Below are 26674 nucleotides of genomic sequence, written 5' to 3'. Positions count from 1 at the left end.
TTGAACATTGTGCTCCCATGTTCGTGATGATGAGATCAAGTATGTTTTCTCCTCTTGTGGGGATGGTTCAAGTTGTTCCATGGCATTTGAGTTTATGAATTCCAGGAACTTTTGGGCTAAGGTGTTTGGGCTTGAGTAGTGTTCCCAGTCTATATTAGGGTAATTGAAGTCACCTAGTATGATGGTGTTTGGTGATACATTTATCCCCTCTAGTGTTTTCAGGAAGGCCATGTGAGGTTCCTGAGTTTGTGAGGGTGGCCTGTAACATGCTACAATTTGCAGAGCAGTCTTGCCTATGGTTAATTGCACCTGGATGGTCTCCGATGCATCGTGCGTTGCCACCAGTCTTGAGGTGTGGGTGTCCTTGATGAATATGGATACCCCCCCCTCCTTTCTTGGTATTGTCCGGATTTTGGGGCCGGGATTCACATCTAGATCAGGGGAGGTCATCGTGCCTCTTTACTCATCCCTCATTAGGCCCATAATTGAGTACAATGCCCCTTTTGGGATGTACCTTACCAGACACCTGCAGCAACTGGAAAGACCCCAAAAGTACCTCACCAAGAGGATCAAAGGGCTCAAACAGATGCCATATGCTGCCTGGTTAAAGAAACTCCAGCTCTACTCAGTGGCATACTGCCTGCTCAGAGGCGATCTGTGCCTGACGTATAAAGCCATGTCCAACCCAGAATTAATGGACATGCTGCACCTCAGAAAATCCAAATCCCATCGAGCTACGCGCTCGAGAGACTTGAACCTCAGCACTGAAATAAATAGGACATGCTGGAGGGGCAGATTCATAACCCAGAGGCTCCCCTTCACTCTGCCTAACCTGGACTGGGATTTTATTCCAGAGTCCCTCACTGACTCTCTTCAAGAGGAATCTTGATGAGTGGATGGGAAATCATAGGTTTACCCCGGGTATCACTTCTGTGTCACTGTTAGACAGAGGCACAGTATACTAACCTCGAAAAAGGGCACAGCAAAATTAATTTAAAATGGGTGGCAAAAGCCAAACACACTCTGGCTAGGCTTATAAATGCCCTAGGGCAGATAGCCTAGTATGAACCTATGAACCTGCTGGAGAGATAGGTATGTATCCCAGAGACTACCGCATTTATGGAACAGGCTCCCCATCCATGTGCCATCCATGTGAAGCAGAGTTCCTTCCTAACCCCATTCAAGTGCAACTTAGATAACTGGATGGAAAACCGGAAATGTATCCCTGCTTTGGCACCTAATGGACATAGGTAACCTGTAAATGGTTCATCTTCCAGGCCTATGCTTATACTTATCCAAGGTATCAGAACTTGTCAGAGATTTGGGATGCATGGCTAGACTTAAAAAAGCCCTTGTGATCGTTAGCCTAGTCAACACCTATGAACCTATAAAAACCTTGTCACCCAAAGTGTCAGCTGAAATGTGACAAATGATGGTGAATGACAGACCCCTTGCCTTGTGTGAGAAGATCCATCCTGTGAAGAAACTTATGAAGATTGCCACTGGCTGGGTGAAAAAGAAGGGGGAATCAGTACTGTCTGCCAAAGGGAGTCACCAGTAAGATATTGGTTATGGTCCACATGATCTTGTGCAAGACCCGGGGAAGTACAGGAAGAGGAGAATCGGCAGACAGGAACATCCACTTCTAAGAAAAAGGCATGACGTCCACTTTCCAAGGCACTGGACTTGGAGCTCTGGAAAAGAAATAAGAAAGTTGTCTGTTCAGAAGGGAGGCAAAAAGATCTACTTAATATCCCACTGATGTACAACGTCCAGAAACACCTGTCTGTGAAGCATCCATTAGTGAGGATGTGTCCTGGACCTGTTCAAAGAGTCTGCCATTACATTCTGCTCTGAAGGGATGTAAACTGTCTGAAGAACCAAGTAATGGCAGACAGCAAAATCCCAAAACCTGAAGAGCACGCCTGCAAAGAAGGTAAGACTTGGTGCCCTCCCTGCTTACTGATGTAGCACATGGCTGTGGTATTTTGTGCAAGAATCTGTAAAGGGCCTGGAACCCAAAGGGAGTGAAAGGCCTGAAGAGATAGGATTAGAGTTCTCATTCTTTGACATCCATGTGGTCTGACATCTGCTGATACGACCAAAGACCCTGAACTTTCAGATTGTTGGAAGCTCCCCAACCTTTATCAGAAACATCAGTGCACAGCTCGAGTAGGAAGAGAAACTTTAAAATATGGACCAAGATTTAGGGAGATCTGCAAAATCCACCAGTGGTGTTTTAGAGTTTGTGACCGAGTAAAAGAGTGAATGGAAACTCCAGAGTGTGGCAATGATGGAGCCAAACAGTGTGGAGATACCATTGAAATTTCCTCCTGTGGAGTTTGGCAAAAGGAACCATTTAAACTGGAGGGCTTCTCCGCCATCTTGTCAGTAAAAGGAAAAAATTCCAAGACTAGTCACAACAAATGCAACAACAACAATCTACAATACGCTGCAGAAAATAAAAGGAAAAGGAAGGAAACTACCCCAAGCAGTGCTAAAACACTGAAAAGGTTGTTTTTTGTTTTTTTTTTTGGTAGGAAGAGTAAAAAAGAAAAAAAAGAATAATGAAACCGGAATAACACTGTCCAAAAGGGAGAACAGAATGAAACAACCCACTTATTATCATCTATAGCACTGAGCCAAGAGCTCTGCTTCCATAGCAATCGAGAAGCAAATGATATCTTAAGTAATCTAGCAAAAGCAGGGGATTACTGGCAAGGGAAGGAGCCTGAGCCTTGGATCCAAAGTCAGAGTGTGGCTGAACTCAGATCTGATTGCATCCACAGAATTCATTTGCTGGGGATGGATGGAACAGACATCATCAGATCATTATCTTTTTCCTGACAGGCTAATATTTTACAGTCATGTCATTCTAAATGCAAAATCTTTTCCTACATAAAAAATCTCACCGTCACCTCCTTGAACTGCCATCTTTTTTCAGTTCTCCAATGTAATCAGTGGTTACCTTCTCAACTAAGCTGTTGCTTCTGATAATCTCCTAACTTCCATCTTGTTTATCTTTCTTCTGTAGTCATGGAAATTATTACTAATGTATTTTTAATAAGATGCACCTATAACAGTACTACTCTCCATTACCTGTGATGTCCTCCTTTCTCACACTAACAGCCTAACATGGATTTTATTCTGGATTTTCATCCGCATGTTACTGCTTTTTTTGGCTATTATCAATAACAAACTCAGAAGATCCTTTCAATGTTTTGAGACAGCAGCACAGTCACAGGCCAGCAGAAACTGTCCTTTTGTTAATGTAGCCTAGCTAATACATATTTCTTTACATGCATTTTGCACTGACAGCTTAAAATATGTTAACTCAGTATGGCTAGAAAACAAGTTCCCAATTCCCTATTTCTCCTCCTGAACATCTTTAACACAAACATAAATTATTAGTCTAAGGGAACTTTTTTTAAAGTCTATTCTGTATATAACAAAAAGTACAATTGTGTACCTACCATAAATGTAGACGTTCAAGTGTATTCACTGTTGCAGTCATTACTCTGGGGTTATCCTGCTGGCAGTCTACCCTCGGTCGGCCAGAATTCCAAAGTCTAGGTCCGGCGTCGGTTGCTGTCACCTCTTCCCTGACGTCAGTGTGCCAGGGGTAAAAAAAGATGCAGCCAACACCATTTTCTTCAGTTTTTCTTGCCCCAGATGTCAGGTGCCCCCAAATTGGTAGGCTGAAAAATTATGTCAATAAAAACACATGCACAAAAATAACATTTCCTTTGTCTACAAGCAAATACACCAAATAGGTTGTATAGGATAGAGTAATGTAGAAAGGTCCCAGCAAAGAGAAGGGGGATGGTGGGTGGGTAACCTGGACTGCAACAGTGAATACACTTGAACATCTACATTTATGGTAGGTACACAACTGTACTATGTTCATCATGTTTCGCTGTTGCAGTCATTACTCTTGGGTTGAATCCCAAAGCTGAGGCTGGGCGGCTGGGCTATAAAGGATTAGGAGAGGCTATGAGGCCCTGCAGAACTGCTGTGGCAAAGCCTGCTCTGGACTTAGAGTAAAGAGGTAAGTGGTAGTGCTTTGTGAAAGTGTGCACTGAACTCCCAAGTTGCAGCCTCTAAGATATCTTTGGTTGGTACTCCTCTGAGGATGCTGAAATGGCTGCTGCTCTGGCGGAATGAGGCCTAATGCCCTTAGGCACTGATTTGCCATGTTGAAAATAGCAGAAACGGATGCAATGGTCTACTCATTTAGAAATAGTCTGTTTTGAGATGGCCTTTCCTTGTGATTCTGCAGCATATGACACAAAGTTGCTCAGTTTTTCTGAAAGCTTTAGTTCTGTCCAAGTAGAAACGTAACTGCCTGTGTATGTCCAAAGAATGAAGAATTTTCTCACCCTTGTTCTGTGGATTTGGATAAAAGGTAGGCAAGTGAATGGTTTGGTTGAGGGCCACACTGGATACCACTTTAGGCATGAATGTAGGGTTTGTCCTCAGAGAAACCCTGTCTGGATGAAAAATGATAAAAGGTTCCACAGCCATGAGTACTTGTAACTCCAAGACTAGCCTTGCAGAGGTTATTGCTAGGAGTAGAGCTGTTTTCCAGGATAAAAATTTTATATCTGTTGTTGAAGCTGGCTTGAAAGGAGGCAGTGTGAGTTTTTCCAATACATAATTTAGGTCCCAGGCCAGAATTGGTGCTCTCCTTTGAGGCCTAATGTTTTTAGCCCCTCTGAGGTACTGCCTTATTAAAGGATGAGAAAAGATAGGTGGTTCCGTATTGTAATAGGCTGAAATGGCAGAGGCATGAATCTTAATTGATGAGAAAAAAAGGCCTTTGCTCAGCATCTGAGTTAGGTATTGTAAAATCTGAGGTATATTTGGTACACGTGTCAATGCCTTTTTCCTGGTTCCAAGCACAGAATCTTTTCCATTTTTCTGCATGAGGTTTTCAGGTACTGGGCCTCCTGGCCTCCAAGATAACATCCATAACAGCTTTTGAAAGAGGAGTGTTCTGAATGGTTACATTATCCACCATGCTGCCAGATTTAAGGTCCTGAGTTGGCTGTGCAGAATCTGATTGTTTTGTTGGGTCAGCAAGTGAGGAGTTTGAGGCAATATCCATGCTGGACCTTGAGACAAGCTCTTTAGGACTGGGTACCAGTGCTGGCGTGGCCATTCTGGTGCAATCAGTATAATTTTTGGCTTCTCTTGTCTGACCTTTAGGAGTACCCTGGGAAGGAGAGGCAGTGGAGGAAAGGCATATACCGTTAGATTTTTCCAGCTGAAGGATAGGGCGTCCACTTTCCATGCTCGCTTGTGATAAATCCTTATGCAGAATCTCTGCAATTGGCAGTTGTGGGGGGAGGCAAATAGATAGATGTCTGGGCATCCCCATTTCCTTATTATCATGCTTAAGACTTGTGGATCCAGTTTCCATTCGTGGGGATCCATGAGGTTTCTGCTTAGGTCGTCGGCCAGAGTATTTGTTTTTCCTGGCAGGAATTGTGCTTTCAGGTGAATTTGAAAAGCCAATGCTGTGTCCCATAAGGTCATTGATGTCTGCAGACAGGGTAGGAATGTGTACCTCCCTGTTTGTTTATTTACCACATGACCGTAGTACTGTCTGTTTTTATAAGTAGTTGTCCTGGATGAAGCAGGTTGTTGAAGGCTGTCAGGGCATTTTGAACAGCTAGCATCTCTTTTTGATTGATGTGAAGATGCATCTGGTTTGCAGGCCATGTGCCCTGAATACATTTTCCTGCCATATGGGCCCCCCAGGCATAATCTGATGCATCCATTGTCAGTGTCTGTCTGGCTGTGGGTAAACTGAATGGCAGATCCTTTTTGTGGTGACAGGTTTCTGCCCACCATCGAAACTCCTGTTGCAGGCACGGAATGAGTGCAATTACTGTCTCCAGGCTGTGGCAATGCTGAGTCCAAACACTTTTTATATACCATTGTAGTTTCCTCATATGCAGTCTGGCATATGGAATTAGTAGAATGCAGGATGCCATGAAACCCAGGGCCTGCAGGATTTTCCTTGCAGATAAGTGGGTTTTTGTTGCCAATTTCTTGAAGTAAGAAGTCAGTTGCTTTTGTTTGTCTGGCGTGAGATAAGCCATCTGGGCAGTTGTATTTAAGCTTGCACCCAGGAATATTATCTCTTGAGAGGGCACTAGTTTTGATTTCTTTTCGTTTACTGTATACCCTAGGCCAGTTAGTAATCTTTTTACAAACGCCAGATGCTTTAGAAGAATGTCTTTGTTCTCTGCTTGAATTAGGCAGTTGTCCAAGTAGGGATATATTTGAATTCCTCTTTGTCTGCAAAATGCAATTACTGGTGCCAGGCACTTTGTGAAGACCCTGGGCGCAGTAGTTAAGCCAAAGGGCAGTGCAGAGGATTGGTAATGCATTGAGCCAGCTATGAATCTGAGGTATCTTCTGCAAGATTGTCTGACTGGGACATGCAGGTATGCCTCTTTTAGGTTCAAAGTTACGAGCCAAGCCTTCTTGCCCAGCATGGGCAGTAGCTGCTGTAGAGTCAACATCTTGAATTTTGGAACTTCCAGAAACATATTTAGAATAGACAGGTCCAGTATTGGCCTCCAGGTTCTGTCCTTCCTGGGTACTAGGAAAAGTCTGGAGTAAAATCCTTGCCCCTGCTCTTGTTTTGGTACTTGCTGAATGACCCTCATGTCCATGAGGGCTGTAATTAGTTTTTGAGCCTCTGCCCATTGATTGTGTGGCAGGTCTGGCATAACTTTTGACCTTGGTAGAGTGTGAAAATGGAACCTGTAGCCTTGGGACACTATGTTCAGGACCCATTTCTCTTGGGTAATTATTTGCCAATTTGATGAAAAAAGTGCTAGTTTTCCCCCTAAGGGGGCTGCCAAAAGAAAAGTGCTTGGATCTGGCAGAGGAAAGTCATTGGGACTGTTTCCTGTACGGTTGTGATTTGTCTTCTCTGCTTTTGGAGGTAGGAGCATCCCATTGTTTAGGCCTGTATGAGCCTTGGGGCTGAGATCTGCCTCTGGGACGCCTGTATCTGCCTCTTTGTGGCCTGTCTGACACTGGAAAGGACCAATTTTTAGAAGGCCAGTTCCTGCTAAACCTGGGAGGCTGTACCTGTAAGAAATCCTTGACTGTCTGCATGGGTTTTTCTTTATCCTCCATTTTTTTCAAAATCTCTTCTGCTTTAGTACCAAACAAAGCATCATGCTGCAGTGGTGCATCTAATAATTTTGCTTTAACATGATCAGGCAGATACTGTACCTTTAACCAAGCATGCCTTCTAATAACAGAACCTGTGACAGCGGCCCTGCACGAGGCCTCCAGCGAATCATAACCGCATTGCAAAGTATGCTTTCCCATTTGTTCAGCTGCATGCAATAAATCCTGCAATTCCTTGTTCTCGGAACATTCAGTATTTGTCTACAATTTCTGTTTAAGCAGTGTCATTAAATATTGCTGATATTTAAGCATATGAAACTGACAATTTAAAGCCCTTACAGCCAAGGTAGAAGTGTATACTTTCTTCTCCCATCTGTCTAGAGCCCTGGAATCCCTATCAGGGGGGACACGGTTTTTTTGCAGTGCAGGCTTTAGCCCCTTTGGGACCCTGAGATATAGTTTCTGGATCAGCAGCAGGGTTTTTATAAAGGAATTTATGAGAATCCGGAACCCTGTAGTATCTCTGACTGGCTTAGCAGGTGCAAAGGGTAGAGAGTCTGGGGACAGGCTGGACGCTGAAAATACATCATCTACAATGTCTAAAACAGGTGGAATAGCAAGGGGTCTGTGCTGAGGAAGTAGCAGAAAGTCTCTGAGCCTTTTCTTAGATTCAGAATAATCTTTGCTCTCCCAGTGGAAATGCTCCCTCATGGTATGCAGGGTTTCCCCAAAAGAATAATCCTCAGGAGGAGAGGATGAAGGAATGGATTCTTCAGCAACAGAATCCTCATAGGGAAGCATGGAATAATCCTGTTCAGAAGAGGAATCAGAGGAAATAGAAACCTGATCAGAAGAATAATACTCTGCCTCTTGCCTAGGCCTCTTATCAGGTGGGGGATGGGAGCCCCTGATCAAAGAAATTAGGTCTTCGGCCATTTTGAGCATCTGTTTTTTTAGGCATGGTAGACTGAGTAGGAGAATGCTGTACTTGTTTCTTTGTCTTTAGAGCTACTTTAGTCTTTGAAGCTGAAGATGGCTTAATATATAGTTGTGTAGGTCTGAAGACACCCTCAGAAGCCGAAGCCTGCTCAGCGGCTCCAGACCCATCTGAGGGAATGATTTCCGAGTGTCCAATACCTTGAGTATCCAGAGGCCCAGTCGGCTCCACGTGCGAGTCGGAAGCGGCCTGTGGCTCTGAGGTAGCAGGCGCCAGGGGCTGTAAAAGCGCCTCACTGACAACCGGTGACTGGCTTAGCAGAGGCCTCGTTGTCGGTTTTGGAACTCGGCTGCCTATCCTTTTCCTTGTCCTTGCATTTTTTGTAAACTCCGGTCGTCGGCTGTTCTGACGGCATTATATAATTAAATCTTCGGCCAAAGTAATGAAATGCAAAATCGAACCGACGCTTAACAGTGCATTGGTTAAATCTAGCACAAAACCGACAGCTAGCAAAGTTGTGATCAGGGCCTAGGCAAGGAATACAGTAAGAGTGAAAATCTTTATGAGGTATTTGCTTCCCACAAGAAATACAATTGTTAACTTTTTCTGACATCGGTCTGGACCAAGAAAAAAGTTTCCCCAACGGGGTACTTAGCTTTAATGAAGACTTCGGTTCTGAAATTCGGATTTGAAAATCTCAGGAGTTGGCCGACCGGCACTTGCGAACTGCTTTTGCTTCGGGCACCGCGCGGCAAGAAAGACTGAAGAAAATGGCGTCGGCTGCATCTTTTATACCCCTGGCGCACTGACGTCAAGGAAGAGGTGACAGCAACCGACGCCAGACCTAGACTTTGGAATTCTGGCCGACCGAGGGTAGCCTGCCAGCAGGATAACCCAAGAGTAATGACTGCAACAGTGAAACACGATGAACATCTATGTATACATGCCTATGGAAACATTCTCAACTTTTGCTGTTTGGTGACTTCTTTGGGTGTTAAACATATATCTTGATCCATCTTTCCCCAATTTAAAATTTAAGCAAATTTTATTTTCCAATCCTCCTTTATTTTTTTTTTTTTTTAGATTATTTCTTCTTTTGTGAAGTAATTTGCATGCTTTAAAATCAAATTAATAGCCATGCTGACCAAACCTGTTCTGAATCAAAATTTTTGCAAGGGTTAATTGTTGTGAGACACTTTTTCAATCTGTTTTGGTCTTAGTTAGCTACATGGGGAGACAAAAAAATGTGAATTTATTATGATAGAGGGCAAACTTCTACTGTGTTTCACCCCACAAAGTCTTTACACTACCTACTCCCGGTATCTTTTTTTTTTTAAACACCTTTACTAAATTCACACAATGTTAACAATGACATGGGTACACAGTTACAGAATCAAAATCAAACCACTGTAAATATTTAACACAGGTTTCCTACATTATACATACATGAAAATGCTGATCTGTTGCAACGAATACTAACATATAAACCAAGTAAAATCACAGGTGTCCCAGGGTGATGAAATCTACCATAAGCCACACCACGGTTAGAAAATAAAAGTCTTTATTCCATAAAGAATGTTAAGCGCTTTCATCCATAAAATATATTCAAGGACTTCATCGTTATACATACGTTTTATTTTTTTTTTTAAACAATCATCATTCACTCCAACATTGCAAAATTGTTCAAATCATGCTTTTCCTTAAAAACTCACTCCTCCTCCTGAACATTAGTCTACATTCTGCAAAAACTGAGGGTGATGCTACTCAGTGCTAGAAGTCTAAATCTCAAAATGCACTCACTCGAGGCACTCCTTAATATGGAGAACATCGATATCTGTGCAGTGGCTGAGACCTGGTTCAAGGCTCCAGAGAGCACTCCTGCACTACCAGGCTATAACTCATACCACACTTTTCGGCCATGTAACCTGGACCGGAACACTAAAGGCAGAGGTGTGTCCATATTCATTAAGGATATCCACACCTCCAGTCTAGTTGCTCAGCATAATGCATCCGAGGTTATCCAAGTGCAACTAACTCTGGGCAAAACTGCAATCCAAATTGTAGCTTGCTACAGATCCCCTACCATGCCCCAGGAATCCCACTCCTCTTTTCTTGATGTACTGGAAAATATTAGGGTTCAACCAAACATCCTAATAATGGGTGATTTCAACTACCCCACCATTAACTGGGAAAACTATTCATGTACCAACTCCTTCGCTCAACACTTTCTGGAATTCATAAATTACAATGCCCTGGATCAACTTATCCACACCCCCATCAGGGGCACCAATATCCTAGATCTAGTCATTACCAACATGAGTGACCGGTGTTCCACACCTGAAGTCAACGCCTCATTGGTCTGATCCGACCATAAGCTAATCATCCTAGATATCCACATCCTGCCCCCCACCCCCCATTAAGGAAACCACAGTAAAAAATTTCTCCAAAGCCAACTTCATGCTTTTTAAGACAGAAATGGTGAACTTCATGACACCCATGCAGATGGACAATACAGTTACAACTACTGAATCCTACACAACTGCACTTTATAAGCACTTACACGAGTGCATGGATCGTGCTATCCCAAACAGAACCAAAACGCTATCCTCCAAAAAAAGGAAGCCAATCTGGTGGTTCCCCTGCCATAAACAAACTGTACAACAGAAGAAAGAAACTGTTGCAAAAGAGAGTAAAATTCCATGAGTGGAGGAACTCACTCGTCAGCCTCAGTAAGAAGCTGCGATCCCTGATAAAATCCTCCAAAGCTAGTTATGAAAACAAAATTGCCACTGATTCTAAAGACAGCAACAAAGCATTCTATAGCTATGTCAAGAATCTCAATGGCAACACTCAGATCTGCTCTGAATTACAGCACAATGGCACTAAATATACAGACTCAACTGATATTGCCAACATCCTGGCAGATAGGTTCAGTGCTAACTTTACCTCCCTCTCACTCCCTAAAAGGCCCATCTCTATACCGGAAGAATGCAAAGTTCCTGTAATCACAGCTGCACAGGAAAAAAAAAAAAACCTCTCCAAAGCCAAGAACACAGGATCCATGGGACCAGACAACATCCCAGGCTGTGTTCTACATGAACTACAGAACGAACTGGCACCCCACCTAAGTACCATGTTCAATCATAGCCTCACCCCAGGCTTTGTGCCTGCTGAATGTCGCACAGCGACGGTTATATCATTCCACAAGGAGGGAGACACCATGGACCCTGGGAACTACCGCTCCATTAGCCTGATGAAACTGGTCTGCAAGGCCATGGAACGTATTATCGTGGAAATTATAAACAAGGACATTGGTAATCTCCACACTTTGGACCCCACCCAGTAAAAGGCAGATCATGTCTCCTAAACCTGATAGACTTCTTTGAAGCAGTCACCAAAGCTGTAGACGAGGGTAAGGTGGTTCACACAGCCTATCTAGATCTTGCCAAGGCTTTCAACACCATCTCCCACTCTGGAATTATAGATAAACTCACTAAACTAGGTATATATCTCTATGTCACAAGATGGGTTGCCAAATGGCTCACTGACAGAACCCACACTGTGAAAGTAGCAGACTCCAAATCCAACTTCAGACCAGTGACAAGTGTAGTACCACAGGGTTCAGTCCTGGGTCCTCTCCTGTTTGGTATCTACTTCTCTGAAGTACAGGCTAACACAGAAGGTCTTTGGCTAGCAAAGTTTGCAGATGACTGCAAATTAGGAGCCATAATCGAAACTCCTAACGATGTGGACATCCTACAAAAGGGCCTCACTGAGACAGATGCCTGGTGTCAAAGCCATGGCCTCAAGCCTAATACCAAAAAGTGCATTGTCATCCTTTTGGTAAAAACTTTGTATCCATGAACTACAACATAGACGGTAGTCTACTTAACACCGAAAGTGTGATAAGCGATCTTGGGACACAGGTGGACAGTAATCTCTCCTTTGATAATCACATCACCACAGTAGTCAGAAAATCCTTCCACATGGCACACCTCATCACCAAAGGTTTCTTAACCAGAAAAAAAGAGTTCATTGTTCCCCTTTACTCATCACTCATTAGACCCATTATAGAGTACAACTCCCCTTTTGGTATGTACCTCACAAGACATCAACAACTGGAAAGGCCGCAGAAATACCTCACAAAGAGGATTACTGGCCTCAAGCAGATGCCCTACGCAGACCGTCTCAAAAAACTCCAGCTTTACTCCATCGCATATCGCCTACTCAGAGGTGATCTGTGCCTAACATACAAAGCTATGTCAAACCCAGAGCTGTTGGACAAGCTCCACTTAAAGAAATCCCAATCCCACCGAGCTACATGCTCTAGGGACCTAAACCTTGTCACCACAATAAACAGAACATGCCAGAGGGATAGATTCCTGTCCCAGAGACTACTCATACTCTGGAATAAACTACCTATCTATATCAAACAAAGCTCCTCATTAGCAATCTTCAAGAAAAATCTTGATGATTGGATGGGAAATAGGAAATTCACCCGGGATCACTTCTGTGACTCTGCTCAACAGTGGCACAGGAAAATAATTGTCTTGGGTGGCAAAAGCCAGGGTACCTTTTTGGCTGGGCTTGTATAGGCCCTAGGGCCGATAGCCTAGTACCTACCTATGAACCTATGAACATGTATTGTTCCTACAAACTCCTTTTATTTCTAAGTAATCTTCCCCTTCCCTTTTCTAAGGGTATCACCTGCTAATCTTTTATTTTGTTTACAATATTCAATACTTCAGTTAGATTTTCATTTCCATTTTCTAGTAACTGCCTTTTTTGCCAGCCAGAAGTAATACAAGTAATACAGTCTTACTATTTCTAAGTAATTAATTTCCTATACTCCATCTCAAAAGAATAATTCCCTTACTAACAATCATACTCTCTCCCAAAATTTCTGACAAAGTAGAGAATTTGTAAATTCTGCCAGCTTGTTACAATTCCCCCCTCCCTCTAAAAATGTGCTCAATTACCTTTCCCATTTTACCTCTAGTAACCGCTATCGACTAAAGGAAGATTTCTATGAAATCTGCTTTGAGTATTAAAAATACCTACGAAAACACTTCCAAGAAAAAATCCTAAACTCTTGAGACTTTGACGCATATGTTGGGAGCAGGGTTGCCAGACGTCCCTATTTGGACGGGACTGTCCCGAGATCAGCAGCCTGATCCCGAGTCCCGCCCTGCCGGTTTAAATCCCGGCCAGCCTCCGCTTTGTTTGGTTTTTTTTTTTTTTTTTTGATTGTCCCGTATACCTGGCATATGGGCCAATCAAAAATTGCTAAACACGGAGCTTCTTGTGTTCCACATTAAACACGAGAAGCTCCGTGTTTAGCGATTTTTGATTGGCCCATATGCCGGTATACGGGCCAATCAAAAATCGATAAACACGGAGCTACTTGTGTTTAATGCATTCCGCATTCAACACGAGAAGCTCCGTGTTTAGTGCAATATAGCTGCACTTTACACTGTAAAGTGATATAATATCGGTCATGGCAAATTCTTTGAAGCATTGTTACAACTTCTCTTAATAGTCTCACTTTTCATTATTTCTTCAAAGATATTTATAAAATTCAGCTAATGGAGATGCCAAGAACTGACTGTGCTTCTAGTAGTATGAAACAACCCAGTGACAGAAAGGGGTGAATCTAATTATTTTTCTCTGCTTTATATTCATGGAAATAACCTATCTACATTTGTACTCTGAAGTGTACAATTTAGTATTCAAACAAACACACCAGTCAATAGCATCTAAAACATACTAACCTCTTTCATGTTTGGCTTTAATGTTACTATACTAGGTCAGGGTATTGACCTAGTTTTAGTTCACAACATATTTGTTGTTTGCTGCACACTGTGTTCCAAATTATTTGGCATGCCAGATGCTGGTTGGGAACTGATTTATATGCACGTATTGCACTGACAGAACAAACTTCCTGATGTATTTGTCAGATGTTATCTGAGTGCAGCAAGGTGGAGTTTTTTTTTTTTTTTGTTCTTCAGTTGCCGAAGACCTTTTTTTTTTTTTTGGTCTTCACTTGCCGTTGTCCCTACCTGGGGTGCTGGAAATCTGGCAACCCTGGTTGGGAGCCATACACGTCTTCCCATTGTTCCTCTGTATACCTCCTTCCCATTCTCTCTTCCCAGTCTTTTCTACTCTCTTCTGACTGACTGCTATAGTCATCATGCAATATTTTATATGGGCAACTAATTATCCCTTTATTAACAGCAGCTTATGATACCCCATCCCTTTCTCTTTGCCTATCTCCTGGTATCAATTTCTTATAGAGAAGGAGGTCTCTTACCTGCAGTCCAAACTTTGATTTGGTCTCGTCTCAATTACCTTCCCTTCCATAGTTACTTGCTCCCAGTACCTATGGTCTATTTCCTGCTGCCAATTTTCTCCAATACATTTCAGCTCGCTCTTTTCTATTTTCTATCCCCCTACTTGCAATCATCCCTTTTGGTAAAATATCCCTCCTCTATTCTCATGGTTGCATAGCTTTAGAATACTTACTGCTATTTCAGAAATATAGTACTCTGTATAGTTGTTGTTGTTATTCTCTCCTTAAGGGTCTGCAGTGAAAATCCTACTCTCTCCTTATTTCTTGAACCCCCCCGTGCTTCATCATTGTGCTTTTTCCACCTTGATGTGTAACACTCTGCTTTGGTTACATATATGACATGCAGTTCTAAAATATTCCTTCAAATCAGGTAATCTAGAGAAGAAACAGCTTATCCCACTTAACTCTTGTCCTTGCATATAAATTCCTTCAACTATATTAGGGTATGCAACTTCTCCACCTATTGATAACAAACACCCCTGACCTGTACGTTTACACAGTATGCAAAAAACATAAGGGTTTTAGTTTAGTAGTGATGAAAAAAATATAAGTTTGAAACAACACTGCTGCTTTTTTGAACTACTTGATAATCAGTTTAATGAAAATAGCATTCTACTTCATGCAGTTTCTCACTCTCTGAATCTTCTGCTGTGTATTTTAGTGACTGCTGAAGTTGCCAATGGGCTGCCAATCCCAGAGCTGGCAGGAGAACCTTGAGACACTGGTGTCATGCAGTACGGAGAGTTCTGGCTTGCAGGAGATAGAGACGTATCACTGGGAACACTCAGGCCAATATCTGAAACAAGCACCAAAAATGACAAAGAAATTAGTAAACACTGAAAACATTAGATGTAATCTAATACAAAATGCAAGATCTTAAAAAAGGAGTTAACATTCAAATATCTGTCCTCATATTGAAGCAATACACTTGTGTACAAAAATGAAACGTGAAAGAACGAAAGCTATCAGCTGTTCAAAACAGTTAAGACTATATTCTACCCTTTTATTAAAGTGTAATAATTTAGTAGCTGGATGACTGGGCTAATTACTTTAAGACTCTTTCAGCCACAGCTTTGAGAAATCAATGTAACTGAGCTAAGATACAACATCATACAGAAATTAAAATAAATAATCTAGTAATATTACTGCTTTACAGATCATAAAAAAAGAACACAAACAAAATAGTACATTAATGAGTTACAAAAATCTCTTCCATAAGTACAAACTACTCTGAAAAAATGGGATACACGAAGTGTGGGTAACCAGAGAAAACATGACATCAGTGAAATTAGACAAACTTGTCTAATCATATATTCCAAAATTGTAGCACCTTTCAGGACAAAAGACTAGGGAAGACTGCGGGTCGAGGGGACTGCTATTCACTGAAAGAAGAATGTACAAGTGCTCTTGTTTATAAGAAATTCCTTTTCTAACAAGGAGGATCTTGAGTGGTTGGTCAGTCAGGTGGTTGGTGGTTTACATTTCTTCTTCCTTCCTCTGTTAAGCTGCTTGAAGAAATATGCAGTGCAAGAATTAACTTCACTCTGTCAGGTGACTACAGTATGAACATGATAGACATCATCAAGGATCTGTTTACCAGATCTAAAGCATTTTATGACTATACACAAACCATTAGGGATGCAACAAGGTCCAATCTTAGTTCAGGAAACTTGTACCTTACATCATCCTAAACAAAAGACCAAGTAGGTGCACCAGAATATGCATGTTCTTCATGATTCACTTAATGATCAATGTCTTGTTTTCTTCTTACTGGTCATCATAAAAAGTCAGTACTAAAAAATTTACATTAAGGGATTGATCAAGTTATCCACTGAAAGAAAATCACTTACAGAAATAGAATGTACTGATTTGAACTTGGGAAAGAGTGAAAAGGATATAGCTCTTGCTCAGGAAATCCTCACCAATACACTTAAAATTATACAGTATAGCACAATTCTGCAAACACGATCACTATAACAGTAAATATTTCAGAAATGGGATTATTACTGCAACATGATTACTTAGCCATAGGAATTTATCACTGAGAGATGACTCACCTTTTAGTATGACATCCAGTAGTTTTATATATATGACTAGAGTGGAGACTGAGTCTTTCCACAACCAAACACATTGACCTGATGCACACCTAAAAGGGGAACAGCTTGTGTAATTTTCAGTTCTTTTTAGGAAAAGGATACCAGAAGGTGTGTTGCCACTAGGGGATATAAAAAGCCATGGTGCTCAGTCTGTTAAGCAGACAAGAAGCTAAGCCTAGCATATATGAGATATGTTTGCTCTTGGGTCTCTCTGGGGGGGGGGGGGGGGGCAATATCCTGAGTACTGAGGAATTCCAAGATGGCTACATGCTGATCAACAGCTTAATTTCAACTCCCCCAGTGTGAAAAAAGGAAACTGATAAACAAGAGCCAGCAGCAGTGTCAACATGAGTAAAATGTAGTTACTGCCTAGTAAGTACACTGCCTGGATACCTGCAAAAAAGAAATGTAGAGAACCACAAAGAAAATCACACAGAAAAGTGAATAGAAAACACTGGCTGGGAAGAATCCTATAGCTGTTCAGCAAAAAGCAGTTCAATCTTCAGGTTTGGTGCAAGAGATAGTTTCTAGTAATTTAGAGGAAAAATAACTCAAACGTACTCAGAGGTGATTAAAATAAAATAAACATTGAAGGAGTATATCAACTCCAATAACAGAAGGCTGGAAAAATAAAAGATTTAGCTATTCAGATGAACTGATAAACAGTACAAATAAGAGGCTGAAAAGAAGAAAAGGCTGGATGAGTATAAGTCTTTTCAAGAACAGCTGTTTCATAAAAATAGTAGAGTTAGAAGACAAGATAAATGGAAAGGAATAGACAGTATTAATTGTATTAAAGTGGAAATAAGCAACTGTAATGGTATTCCACAGCAAGATTTAACTGAAAGGACTCAGAGTGTATGCTCCAAACATGGTCATGTGAAAGCAGCCAAGACCTGTATTAGTAAAGATGCAGTTATACCAGCAGAAATAGTTGATCCTGACAAAACTGTAGCAGAAGAAAAATATTTTTTAAAACTGGACACAGCACAATGTTTGTGGAAAATGATTATCCAATGTACACCAGGCAGAAAAGAAACAAATATATCCCAGCAATCAGGGAATGTCAAGAGGCAAGTGTGAGATTCAAGATATTGATCCTAGCTGTTTTTAGAATATATTTTCCTGGAGGATTAATTTTTGATGAAGAACAGACTAACAAGGAAATAAAGTTTATCCAACAAAAACTATGCCGAAAAACAGAAGGGGACTCTGCTACTTATTCTTTTAACAATAAGGTTCATAGAGAGACTTTGCCAGTGAAGCCTTTTCCAATGTTATAAAGAAAAATGCTTAATATACAGGAAACAAACACGAGAGTTGACTGGAAGAAGCCGAAGTATCATGGACTTAGAGCCTGGTGATGGCCCTGGAGATGGATAGAAAAAAAAACAACACTGCAATTAGTGAATAAATGGGAAACTATAAAGCATAATTCTCATTTGTGAAATACGGTTTTCAAGAAAAGTGTCTGAGAAAGAATGGACTTTTGTTGACTCTGTTAAAGTTGTGGGTGGATTGTAAAGCATATACCTCACTTTATTTCATTAATGTTTAGAATGACACTAAATGAGGAGAAAAAAGAAACTAAATAAAACAAATTTTGTTCTCATTAGTATCTATACAAAACATTTAACGACACACATTGCATGTTACATTTAGTAAAGTAGTTGTGTGTAGTCAGGGATATTTTAAATGTGGTGGGGGGGACTTTACAGTGACTGTCATAAATGTTAAAGATATTAAAGTAAACAAGTACTTTCTAGTTGTAAGAAATGTATTTACAGTATAACAAGAGAAGAAAAGTTGGGCAAAAGTATAGGGGTGGGGTGTAAAAGTGACTGATTATTTTATGTATAGAATTAAGACATTTTTTCTTATTTTCACAAGGGTGAATATCTATGTAAATGTCCTTGTCTTAAGCTATAAAAAAAGAAGTTATGTCTTACCATAATGTTCCATCTGTGTTGTCGATCTTCACCAATTCTTGATAGTAGGTTCAGTTCCAAACCTGAAAACTGAGAAGGCCATTTACTTCAGCTCACGCTGTCCAAACTCTCAAGCCAGGCTCTACCCATAATGCTCCTTTCAGAGAATTACTTCAGATCGAGTTTGCCAAAAAGTGGCAGTCAGACATTAAGGGTCATGGATACACGATAGTTAGATGAACTGAGGCCAAATATGAGTCCTTAAAGGGAAACTAGCCAAGGGTTAAATTTGGTCTACTAAGAGTCTCAAGATGGGAGGAGGAGGTTGGGGATGTCAAGGATTGGTGGAGATCGACAACACAGATGGAACATTATGGTAAGACATAACTTCTTTATCTGATGTTGTCAATCTTCACGCAATCCTTGACAGTGGGACAGAGTACCCAGCTACTTTAGCCTTGGGAGGTCTCACGGAAGAATATTCCTAAGCACCATAGAGTGAAAGGATGCTAGTCCCTTTGAGACCTGATCCAATTTGTAATGAGTGATAAAAAGTATGATGAGAAGACCAAGTGGCTGCTGCAGAAATGTCATCTAAAAAAGCTCTGGCATTAAAGACTTTAGACGTAGCTACTGCTCTTGTAGAATGGGCTTGAACTGTTTTCGGAGCTGGATTTCTTTAGAATGAGAAATTAATGTGATGCATTTGGCCAAGGTAACTTTAAGAAACTGGATTACCTAGATGGAGAGAAGAAAATGCCACAAAAAGTTGGTTTGATTTTCTAAAAACTTTAGTCCTGTGAAGATAAAAACATAGTTGTCTGTGCACATCAAGTAAATGGAGAGCATATTCTCCCCTGTTTGAAAATTTTGCGAAAAAGGCTAGTAGCTGTACAGTCTGATTAAGATTACTCTCGGAGACGGCCTTGGGCAGAAAGGAAGGATTGGTTAGAAGTGCAACTCTATCCTTATGAAAAATTAAGTATGGGGGTTTGCACGATAGGGTCTGAACGATAGGGTCTGAAGTTCTGAGACACTTTTGGCAGAAGAGATAGCTACCAAAAACAAAGTTTTCCAAGACAGATGTTTTAAGTCGCAAGTTGCTGATGGTTGAAAGGGGTTCACAGTCAGGGCTTGAAAATCTACAGTTAGATCCCAAGGGGGAAGAGGTTCTTTAAATGAAGGTCTTAGCATTAAGAGGCTTTTTAGGAATGCTTTACACAGTTTGTGTGACATTAGAAGGGCACCATCCATTCCTATATGAAAGTTTGAAATTGCTGCTAGGTGCACTTTAATTGTTGAGGCAGAGAAACCCAACTGGTAAAGTAAAGCCAGAAAATCTAATACTTTGTGGATATGACTGGAATAAGGGTCTATTTCATTATCCAGAGCCCATCTAGCAAATTTCTCCCATTTATTTTGATATAATTTCCTTGTAGACGATTTGTGATGAGAGACAATAATTTATCGGACAGGTGAAGAAAGAGAAGACTGCCTGGCAATCATGGGAACTGGAGAAGCCACACAGTGAGCTTAAGGTTTTGGAGATTTAGATGCACCATGCCCTCTGGGTGAGACAGCAGATCTGGAGCTGGGTCCAGAATCCATGGTTTCCAAATTAAATGAAGCCACAGGAAGGGAAACAAAAACTTGTCGAGGCCAGAAGGGGAAAATGAGAATTACTGAATTTTTCATCCTTATGGCTTTCTTCAAGAACTGTGAAATTAGAGGAATTGGGTGAAAAGCATAGAGCAGACTGGGAGGCCAATCGTGGAGAACAGCGTCTCTGGGTGACTCCATCTGAGGAGGGATAAGGGCAAAGTAACTTCTGCACTTGTTGTTTAGAGGAGAGGCAAGGAAATTACAGCAAGGGTGGCCTCAGTGGTGAAAAATGTTATTTGCCACTGCTGGATTGGGAGACCACTTAAAAGGCAAGAGAATACTTCTGCTCAATTTGTTTGCTATCATGTTGGAGCTCCCCAGAATATGCTTTGCTATGAGAAAGTGGTTGGAAAAAATCACCCCTTGCCAAGCTCTGAGTGCTTCTCGACAACGGGTAAAATTTGGTTCCCCCTTGCTTGTTTATGTACCAGACTACTGACATGTTGTCCATCTGAATCTCTACTATTCTTAGAGAGAGGACATTTTGGAATGCTTACAGTACTGCCCTTATCTCCAGTACACTGATGTGCAAGTTGGCCTCCAATTGGAACCATGTGCCATAGACCGTCCTTCCCAGATAATGCCCCCCCCCCACCCTGTCTGGGAAGCATCTGTGGTCACTATGGCTTGGGGCTGGGGAAGAATGAAATTATGACCCAAGAGAATCTGTTTGGACTGTAGCCACTTCAACAGGTCATGTTTGCAGCGACTGGTAATCAGAATTGGCTGATACATTGGTTGGTGTATGAGAGACCACTGGGACGCTAGCAACCATTGCAATATCTGCATATGGTACCTTGCCAAGGGAACTAGAGTGATTGCTGTTGCCATGGAACCTACTGTTGTGTAGTAATTGACCGATCTGGGATCTTATATGTTGTAGCCTTTCTGAAGGGAGATATGCAATTCCAGAGACAGTGTCTAAGTGTGCTCCAATGAAATCCAGCTGTTGAGTGGGTTGAAGTGTGAATTTTTCAAAATTTACAGCTATTCCTAGAGATGTACAGAGATGTATGGTGTAATCTCTTGCCCATTCTATCTGACGCCTGGAGGTAGCGTTGAGGAGCCAGTAGTCAGATATGGAAATATTTGAAACCCTTGAAGTCTTAGATGAGCTGCTACCACTGCCATGCATTTGGTAAGCACCCTGGGGGCTGTGGTGAGTCCAAAGGGCAGTGCTCTGAATTGAAAATGATTGGCTCAAAGCTGGAAGCACAAAAACCTCCTGGAGCTCTTTTCCATTTTTGTGTGGTAAGAGATCAATAGAGCACATCCACTCATCTTTTTCCAAGAATGGAAGCATTGACTGAACCGTGACCATCCAGAATTTAGTTTGTTGAACTGCCTTGTTGAAATGGCTGAGATCCAAGATGGGTCTCCAGTCCTCTGTTTTCTTGGGCACTAAAAAGAATTTTGAAAAAAATCTGGATCCTTTCTGGTCTAGTGGGACTTTTTGGATCACTCTTTTGCTTAGCAGTTTTCGAATTTCTAAAACTGCTGCTTCCCCGAGACTGGGCAGCAGGTCAGGGAGTTTTTTATGAGGTTTTGGAGGTTGTTATAGAGGAATTTCGTAACCTCTGTATATATATCTCTGCACCCATTTTTTCTTTAACATTTGCCAGGCAGATTGGTGCAGAGAAAACCTTCCCCTGACTGCCTCCAGGGGCGGGCAATTGGGACCCCATTCAGGGGTGCAGGTAGGAAGCTCCAGAGAAGGTCTCTCTGGATCCCTGATTTTGTGGTCCACTTCTGCCTCTAGGGCAGCATCTTCCATTGCTTCCCCCTCTGCCCCAGGGGAAGTCTTTGCCATGTGAATCCTGGAAAGGCCCTTTGGATTTTTTAAACCATAGTCTGCCACTCCTCTGGTTCCTAGAGTACGGTCTCTGAAGAGTGGAGAAATGGATGCCAATGGCAGAAAGGGTCTTACCATCCTTTTCACATCTGGCTGGGGTATCCTTTACCTTGTGACCAAAAAGGGAAGATCCATCAAAAGGAGCGTTGAAGAATGATGCTTTAAATGGCTCCGCAAAGTCACAGAAGTGCATCCAGGAATGCATTCTGATGGCTATGCCTGAACCCGCTGCCCTAATCATCCCTTCAGCTGCATGGGCAATGAGTCCCCATGGACGAGTTAGAAATTGCTTCTAGGGTTGCAAACTGAAAGGTAACTTTATCTTGTATCCCTTTTGCCACTGGTCCTTTGAGGGTATCTAAAAGCTCCTTGATCAGATATGTCTGTAGTCTTGTAAAGTGCACCATATAATTCAAGGACCTTACAGCGAAGGTCGCTGAAGCATAAACATGCTTCCCAAATCTATCCAAAGTCCTAGACTCCTTGTTAGGAGGATAGATAGTAGGACTTTCCTCGGTAAGTTCCTTTCTGGTGGCTGCCACTACCACCATGGTGTGAACGGGAATTCTTTTGGCCCAGTACGGTTCCTCCTTAGGGGCCAATATTCAATCAGGTCTCTTGGAAATTGGCTCTATGGCATTGGGCATCTTCCACGCCCGATGAGCGATCAGTTTAATGAGATCATCAGCAGGTGGAAAAATCCAAGTAGTAGAGGGTTGGGCATGAAAAGCCTCCAGGTATAGTGATTCCTACAAGGAAGCTTGGGAGGAAGACCAGCCACCCATCTGTTTCAGGATTTCTAAGATGTTCCCAAAGGAAACATAATCGGGGGGGGGGTGACTTGGGGGAACCTTCCCCTTCATCAAAATCAGTATCTTCAGTGAAAGACTATTCCGGAGAGTCTATGTGCTTCCTCTTGCACTTTCTTTTCATAGAGACTTCCTCGGGGGATGATCCGGGGAAGTATCTGAACAGGAGACTACTAAGGTAGGTGTTACCTTAGATGTTTGTACCCTCTGTCCTGGGGATGAGACTGATGGTAGCTCAGGTTGAGATACAGAAATCTGTCCTGACAGGGATGGCAAGGACTGTGAGTCTCCAATAGACTATGCCTACTCCATAATCCAGATGGCTGCCCTCCCCACCACAGAGGGGGATGAGAACCTGGAACCAAAATAGACTCCTTTGGAACTGGGGTCATACCCCCCCCCCGGAACAGAAGCCTGGGTGGGTCGATGCTACAAAGACAGAGGCACTGAGAGAAATGGATGGTTCAGAAGGAGCTGAAAAGGTACTAGCATCTCGGCCCTCACCAGAGAGTCTCGACCCCGGGGGGGCCTCCGGTGCCGAAAGCTCGGAGGGACTCAAGGCAGTTCTAGGGAACAGAGTCGAAGATGCTACCGGAACAGCGACAGTTGGAGCCAGGAGATTCAGGATTGAGGTCTCCAAAGGCTCAGCAAGAGTTGGAGGAGGAGGGTATTGGGGTGTCACAGGATGAATGGTTCAGATGCTGCTGTGGCTCAGAACAGAGGACAATCCCCTCGCCACCGCCACCAGCAGCTAATCCACCAGTCTTCATGATATCTGCCTCTGAGAGACTCTCAGTAGATCGAACAGATGCAGTGGAAGGAGATTTAGGGGGGTTTCATTTTCACAAAGGGAGCGTCTTTATAAGGGTCTACAGATGGAGAACAGGATGTTCTTGAGAGCAGAGTCTACAGATGAAGAACAGGATGTTCTTGAGAGCAGAGGCAGCCTTAATTGCTTCAGTATTGATGCATCAGTAGGTGCAGAAGAAGAAGCTGTCGGCTCCGAAGCCAGTTTAGAATTAGTTCCAGTTAAATTTTCTGGTGACGATGAACCCTTCAGTACCAAGGTAGATTCAGCTATTTTCCTTGACGGTTCTGAGGACCTTGGAACACAGGAAGGCCTTTTCTGTGAAGCAGGTAATGAAGATGATGAGGAAGTGCTAGCTTTGGTCCTGGATTCAGAAATTACCTCATTAAATCCGGATTTAAGGAGTCCTTTCAAAATTAGCTTATTCTTCCTTTTAGTTAAAGTTCATAGGTGTGTACTAGGCTAATGGCCCTGGAGCCTTTACAAGACTAGCCCATAGGATTACCCTGGCATTGTGCCACCCAACCTTAGTTCCCAGTGCCTCTGTTGACTAGAGCCACTGGAGTGATCCCTGGGGTAAATCTTCTATTTCCCATCCATTCATCAAGATTTCTCTTGAAGAGGGCCAGTGAGGTGCTCTGTTTGACATGTATGGGAAGTCTATTCCATAGCATGGGCAGTCTCTCGGTTATGAACCTGTCCCTCCAGCACGTTCTGTTGATTGTGGTAATGAGTGTGAAGTCTCTGGAGTATGTGGTGCTGAGGGATTGGTATTTCTTTACACGTAGCACTAACAGAGCTGGATCAGACATGGCTTTGTAAGTCAAGCAGAGATTGCTTCTAAGTAGGCGATATGAGACAGAGAATAGTTGGAGTTTTTGAGTCTGTCCATATAGGACAAGTGTTTATGGCCTAGGATCCTCTTTGTGAGGTACTTTTGTGGTCTCTCCAGTTGTTGCAGGTGTCTAGTGAGGTACATGCCAAATGGGGCACTGTACTTGATGACTGGCCTAATGAGGGAAAAGTAGAGGGAGACAATGACCTCTTTCTTCATGGATGCAAAATCCTTAGTAATGAGATGTGCCACATAGAAGGACTTAGGTTCATAGGTTGGTACTAGGCTATCAGCCCTAGGGCCTATACAAGCCTAGCCATAACAATTCTCCTGGATATTTCTTCCCACAATATTTACTTACCTGGACCCCTGTCTAGCAGGGTGACTGAAATTTCCTATCTCCCATCCAATCATCAAGGTTCCTTTTGAAGAGGGCCAAGGAGGCGCTCTGCTTGACATGTATGGGCAGTCTATTCCACAGTATGGGGACTCTCTGAGTCAGGAACCTATCCCTCCAGCATGTTTTGTTCGTTGTGATGACAAGGTTTAAATCCCTGGAGCATGTGGCTCTGTTGGATGTCCAACAGCTCAGGGTATGACATGGCCTTGCATGTTAAGCAGAGATCACCGCTGAGTAGACGATATGCCACAGAGTATAGCTGGAGTTTCTTTAGACGGTCAGCATATGGCATCTGCTTTAGGCCTGTGATTCTTTTAGTGAGGTATTTCTGCGGCCTTTCCAGCTGCTGCAGATGTCTTGTGAGGTACATACCAAATGGGGCATTATACTCTATAATGGGTCTAATGAGGGATGAGTACAGTGGGACAATGACCTCCTTTTTTCTGGATGAAAAGCCCTTAGTGATGAGGTGTGCCACACAGAAGGATTTCCTGACTGTTGTGGCAATGTGGTTATCGAAGCTGAGACCACTATCCACCTGTGTCCCTAAGTCTCTCATCACACTTTCGATGTTTAGTGTACTGCCAACTATGTGGTAATTCATGGGTACACGTTTTTTTTTTTTCCAAAGGGGATAACTACACATTTCTTGACATTAAGCTTGAGCCCATGGCTCTGGCACCAGGCATCTGTTTCTATAAGGCCCTTTTGTAGAATATCCACATAATTTGGAGATTCAGTAATGGCTCCCAGTTTGCAGTCATCTGCGAACTTTGTTAGCCAGAGTCCCTTAGTGTTGGCCTGTATTTCAGAGAAGTAGATGCCAAATAAGAGTGGTCCCAGGACTGAACCCTGAGGTACTCCACTTGTCACTTGTCTGGAGCTGGATTTGGAGTCGGCTACTTTTAAAGTCTAGGTTTTGCCAGTTGGCAACCCGTCGAGTGACGTAGAGATTTATGCCCACCATAGTAAGTTTATCTATGATTCCAGAGTGGGGGATGGTGTAGAAGGCCTTGGTGAGGTCCAGATAGGCTGTGTGGACCGCCTTACCCTCATCCACAGCTCTGGAGACTGATTCAAAGAAGTCAGTCAGGTTCAGGAGACAAGATCGGCCCTTCACAAACCTAAACTGGGTGGGATCCAGTGTTTGAAGGTTGCCAATGTCTTTGTTTATAAGTTCCATGATAATGCGTTCCATGCCCTTGCAGATCAGGTTTGTCAGACTGATGGGACGGTAGTTCCCGGGATCCAAGCTGGATCCCTCCTTGTGGAGTGGGATAACTGTAGCTGTGCGCCACTCAGTGGGCATGAAGCCTGAGGTGAGGCTATGATTAAACATGACACTTAGGTGAGGTGCCAGTTCATTTTGTAGTTCATGTAGTACACAGCCTGGGATGTCATCTGGTCCCATGGATGCTGTATTCTTAGTTTTGCAGAGTGCGGTTTCTACCTGTGTGGCCATGATTACTGGAATTTGACAATCTTTTGGTATTGAGATGGGCCCTTTAGGGGGTGAGAGGGGGGTGAAGTTGGCACTAAATCGATCTGCCAGGATATTGGCAATATCCTTGGGATCAGTATATTTAATGCCATTCTGTTGTAGCTCAGAGCAGATCTGAGCATTACCATTTAGATTCTTGACATAACTATAGAATGTCTTGTGGTTGTCTTTGGAATCTTTGGCAATTTTATTTTCGTAACTAGCTTTTGAGGATTTTATGAGGGATCTCAGATTCTTACTGAGGCTGGTGAGGGAGTTTTTTGCATCCTGGGATTTTCCTCTTTTATGCACGGTTTCTTCCTTCTGTTGTACAGTTTGTTTATAGCAGGGGACCACCAGACT

The 26674-nt window shown here is 42.5% G+C and overlaps 1 protein-coding gene across 1 annotated transcript in view; it reads right to left on the bottom strand.

Annotated features, from left to right (window-relative positions):
* Positions 1 to 26674, bottom strand: part of SECISBP2L (SECIS binding protein 2 like) — a 1453372-nt gene that overhangs the window by 342142 nt on the left and 1084556 nt on the right. The window contains exon 14 of the mRNA XM_044077590.1: positions 15075 to 15237. Coding sequence (XP_043933525.1) covers positions 15075 to 15237 — 163 coding nt within the window. The remainder of the gene's footprint in view (positions 1 to 15074; positions 15238 to 26674) is intronic.

The sequence above is a fragment of the Protopterus annectens genome, chromosome 7.part0, assembly GCF_019279795.1.
Source record: "Protopterus annectens isolate FY-2018-M chromosome 7.part0, PAN1.0, whole genome shotgun sequence".
NCBI lineage: Eukaryota > Metazoa > Chordata > Ceratodontiformes > Protopteridae > Protopterus > Protopterus annectens.
Note: the sequence above shows the minus strand (reverse complement) of the source record. Positions and strands in the feature narration are given on the sequence as shown.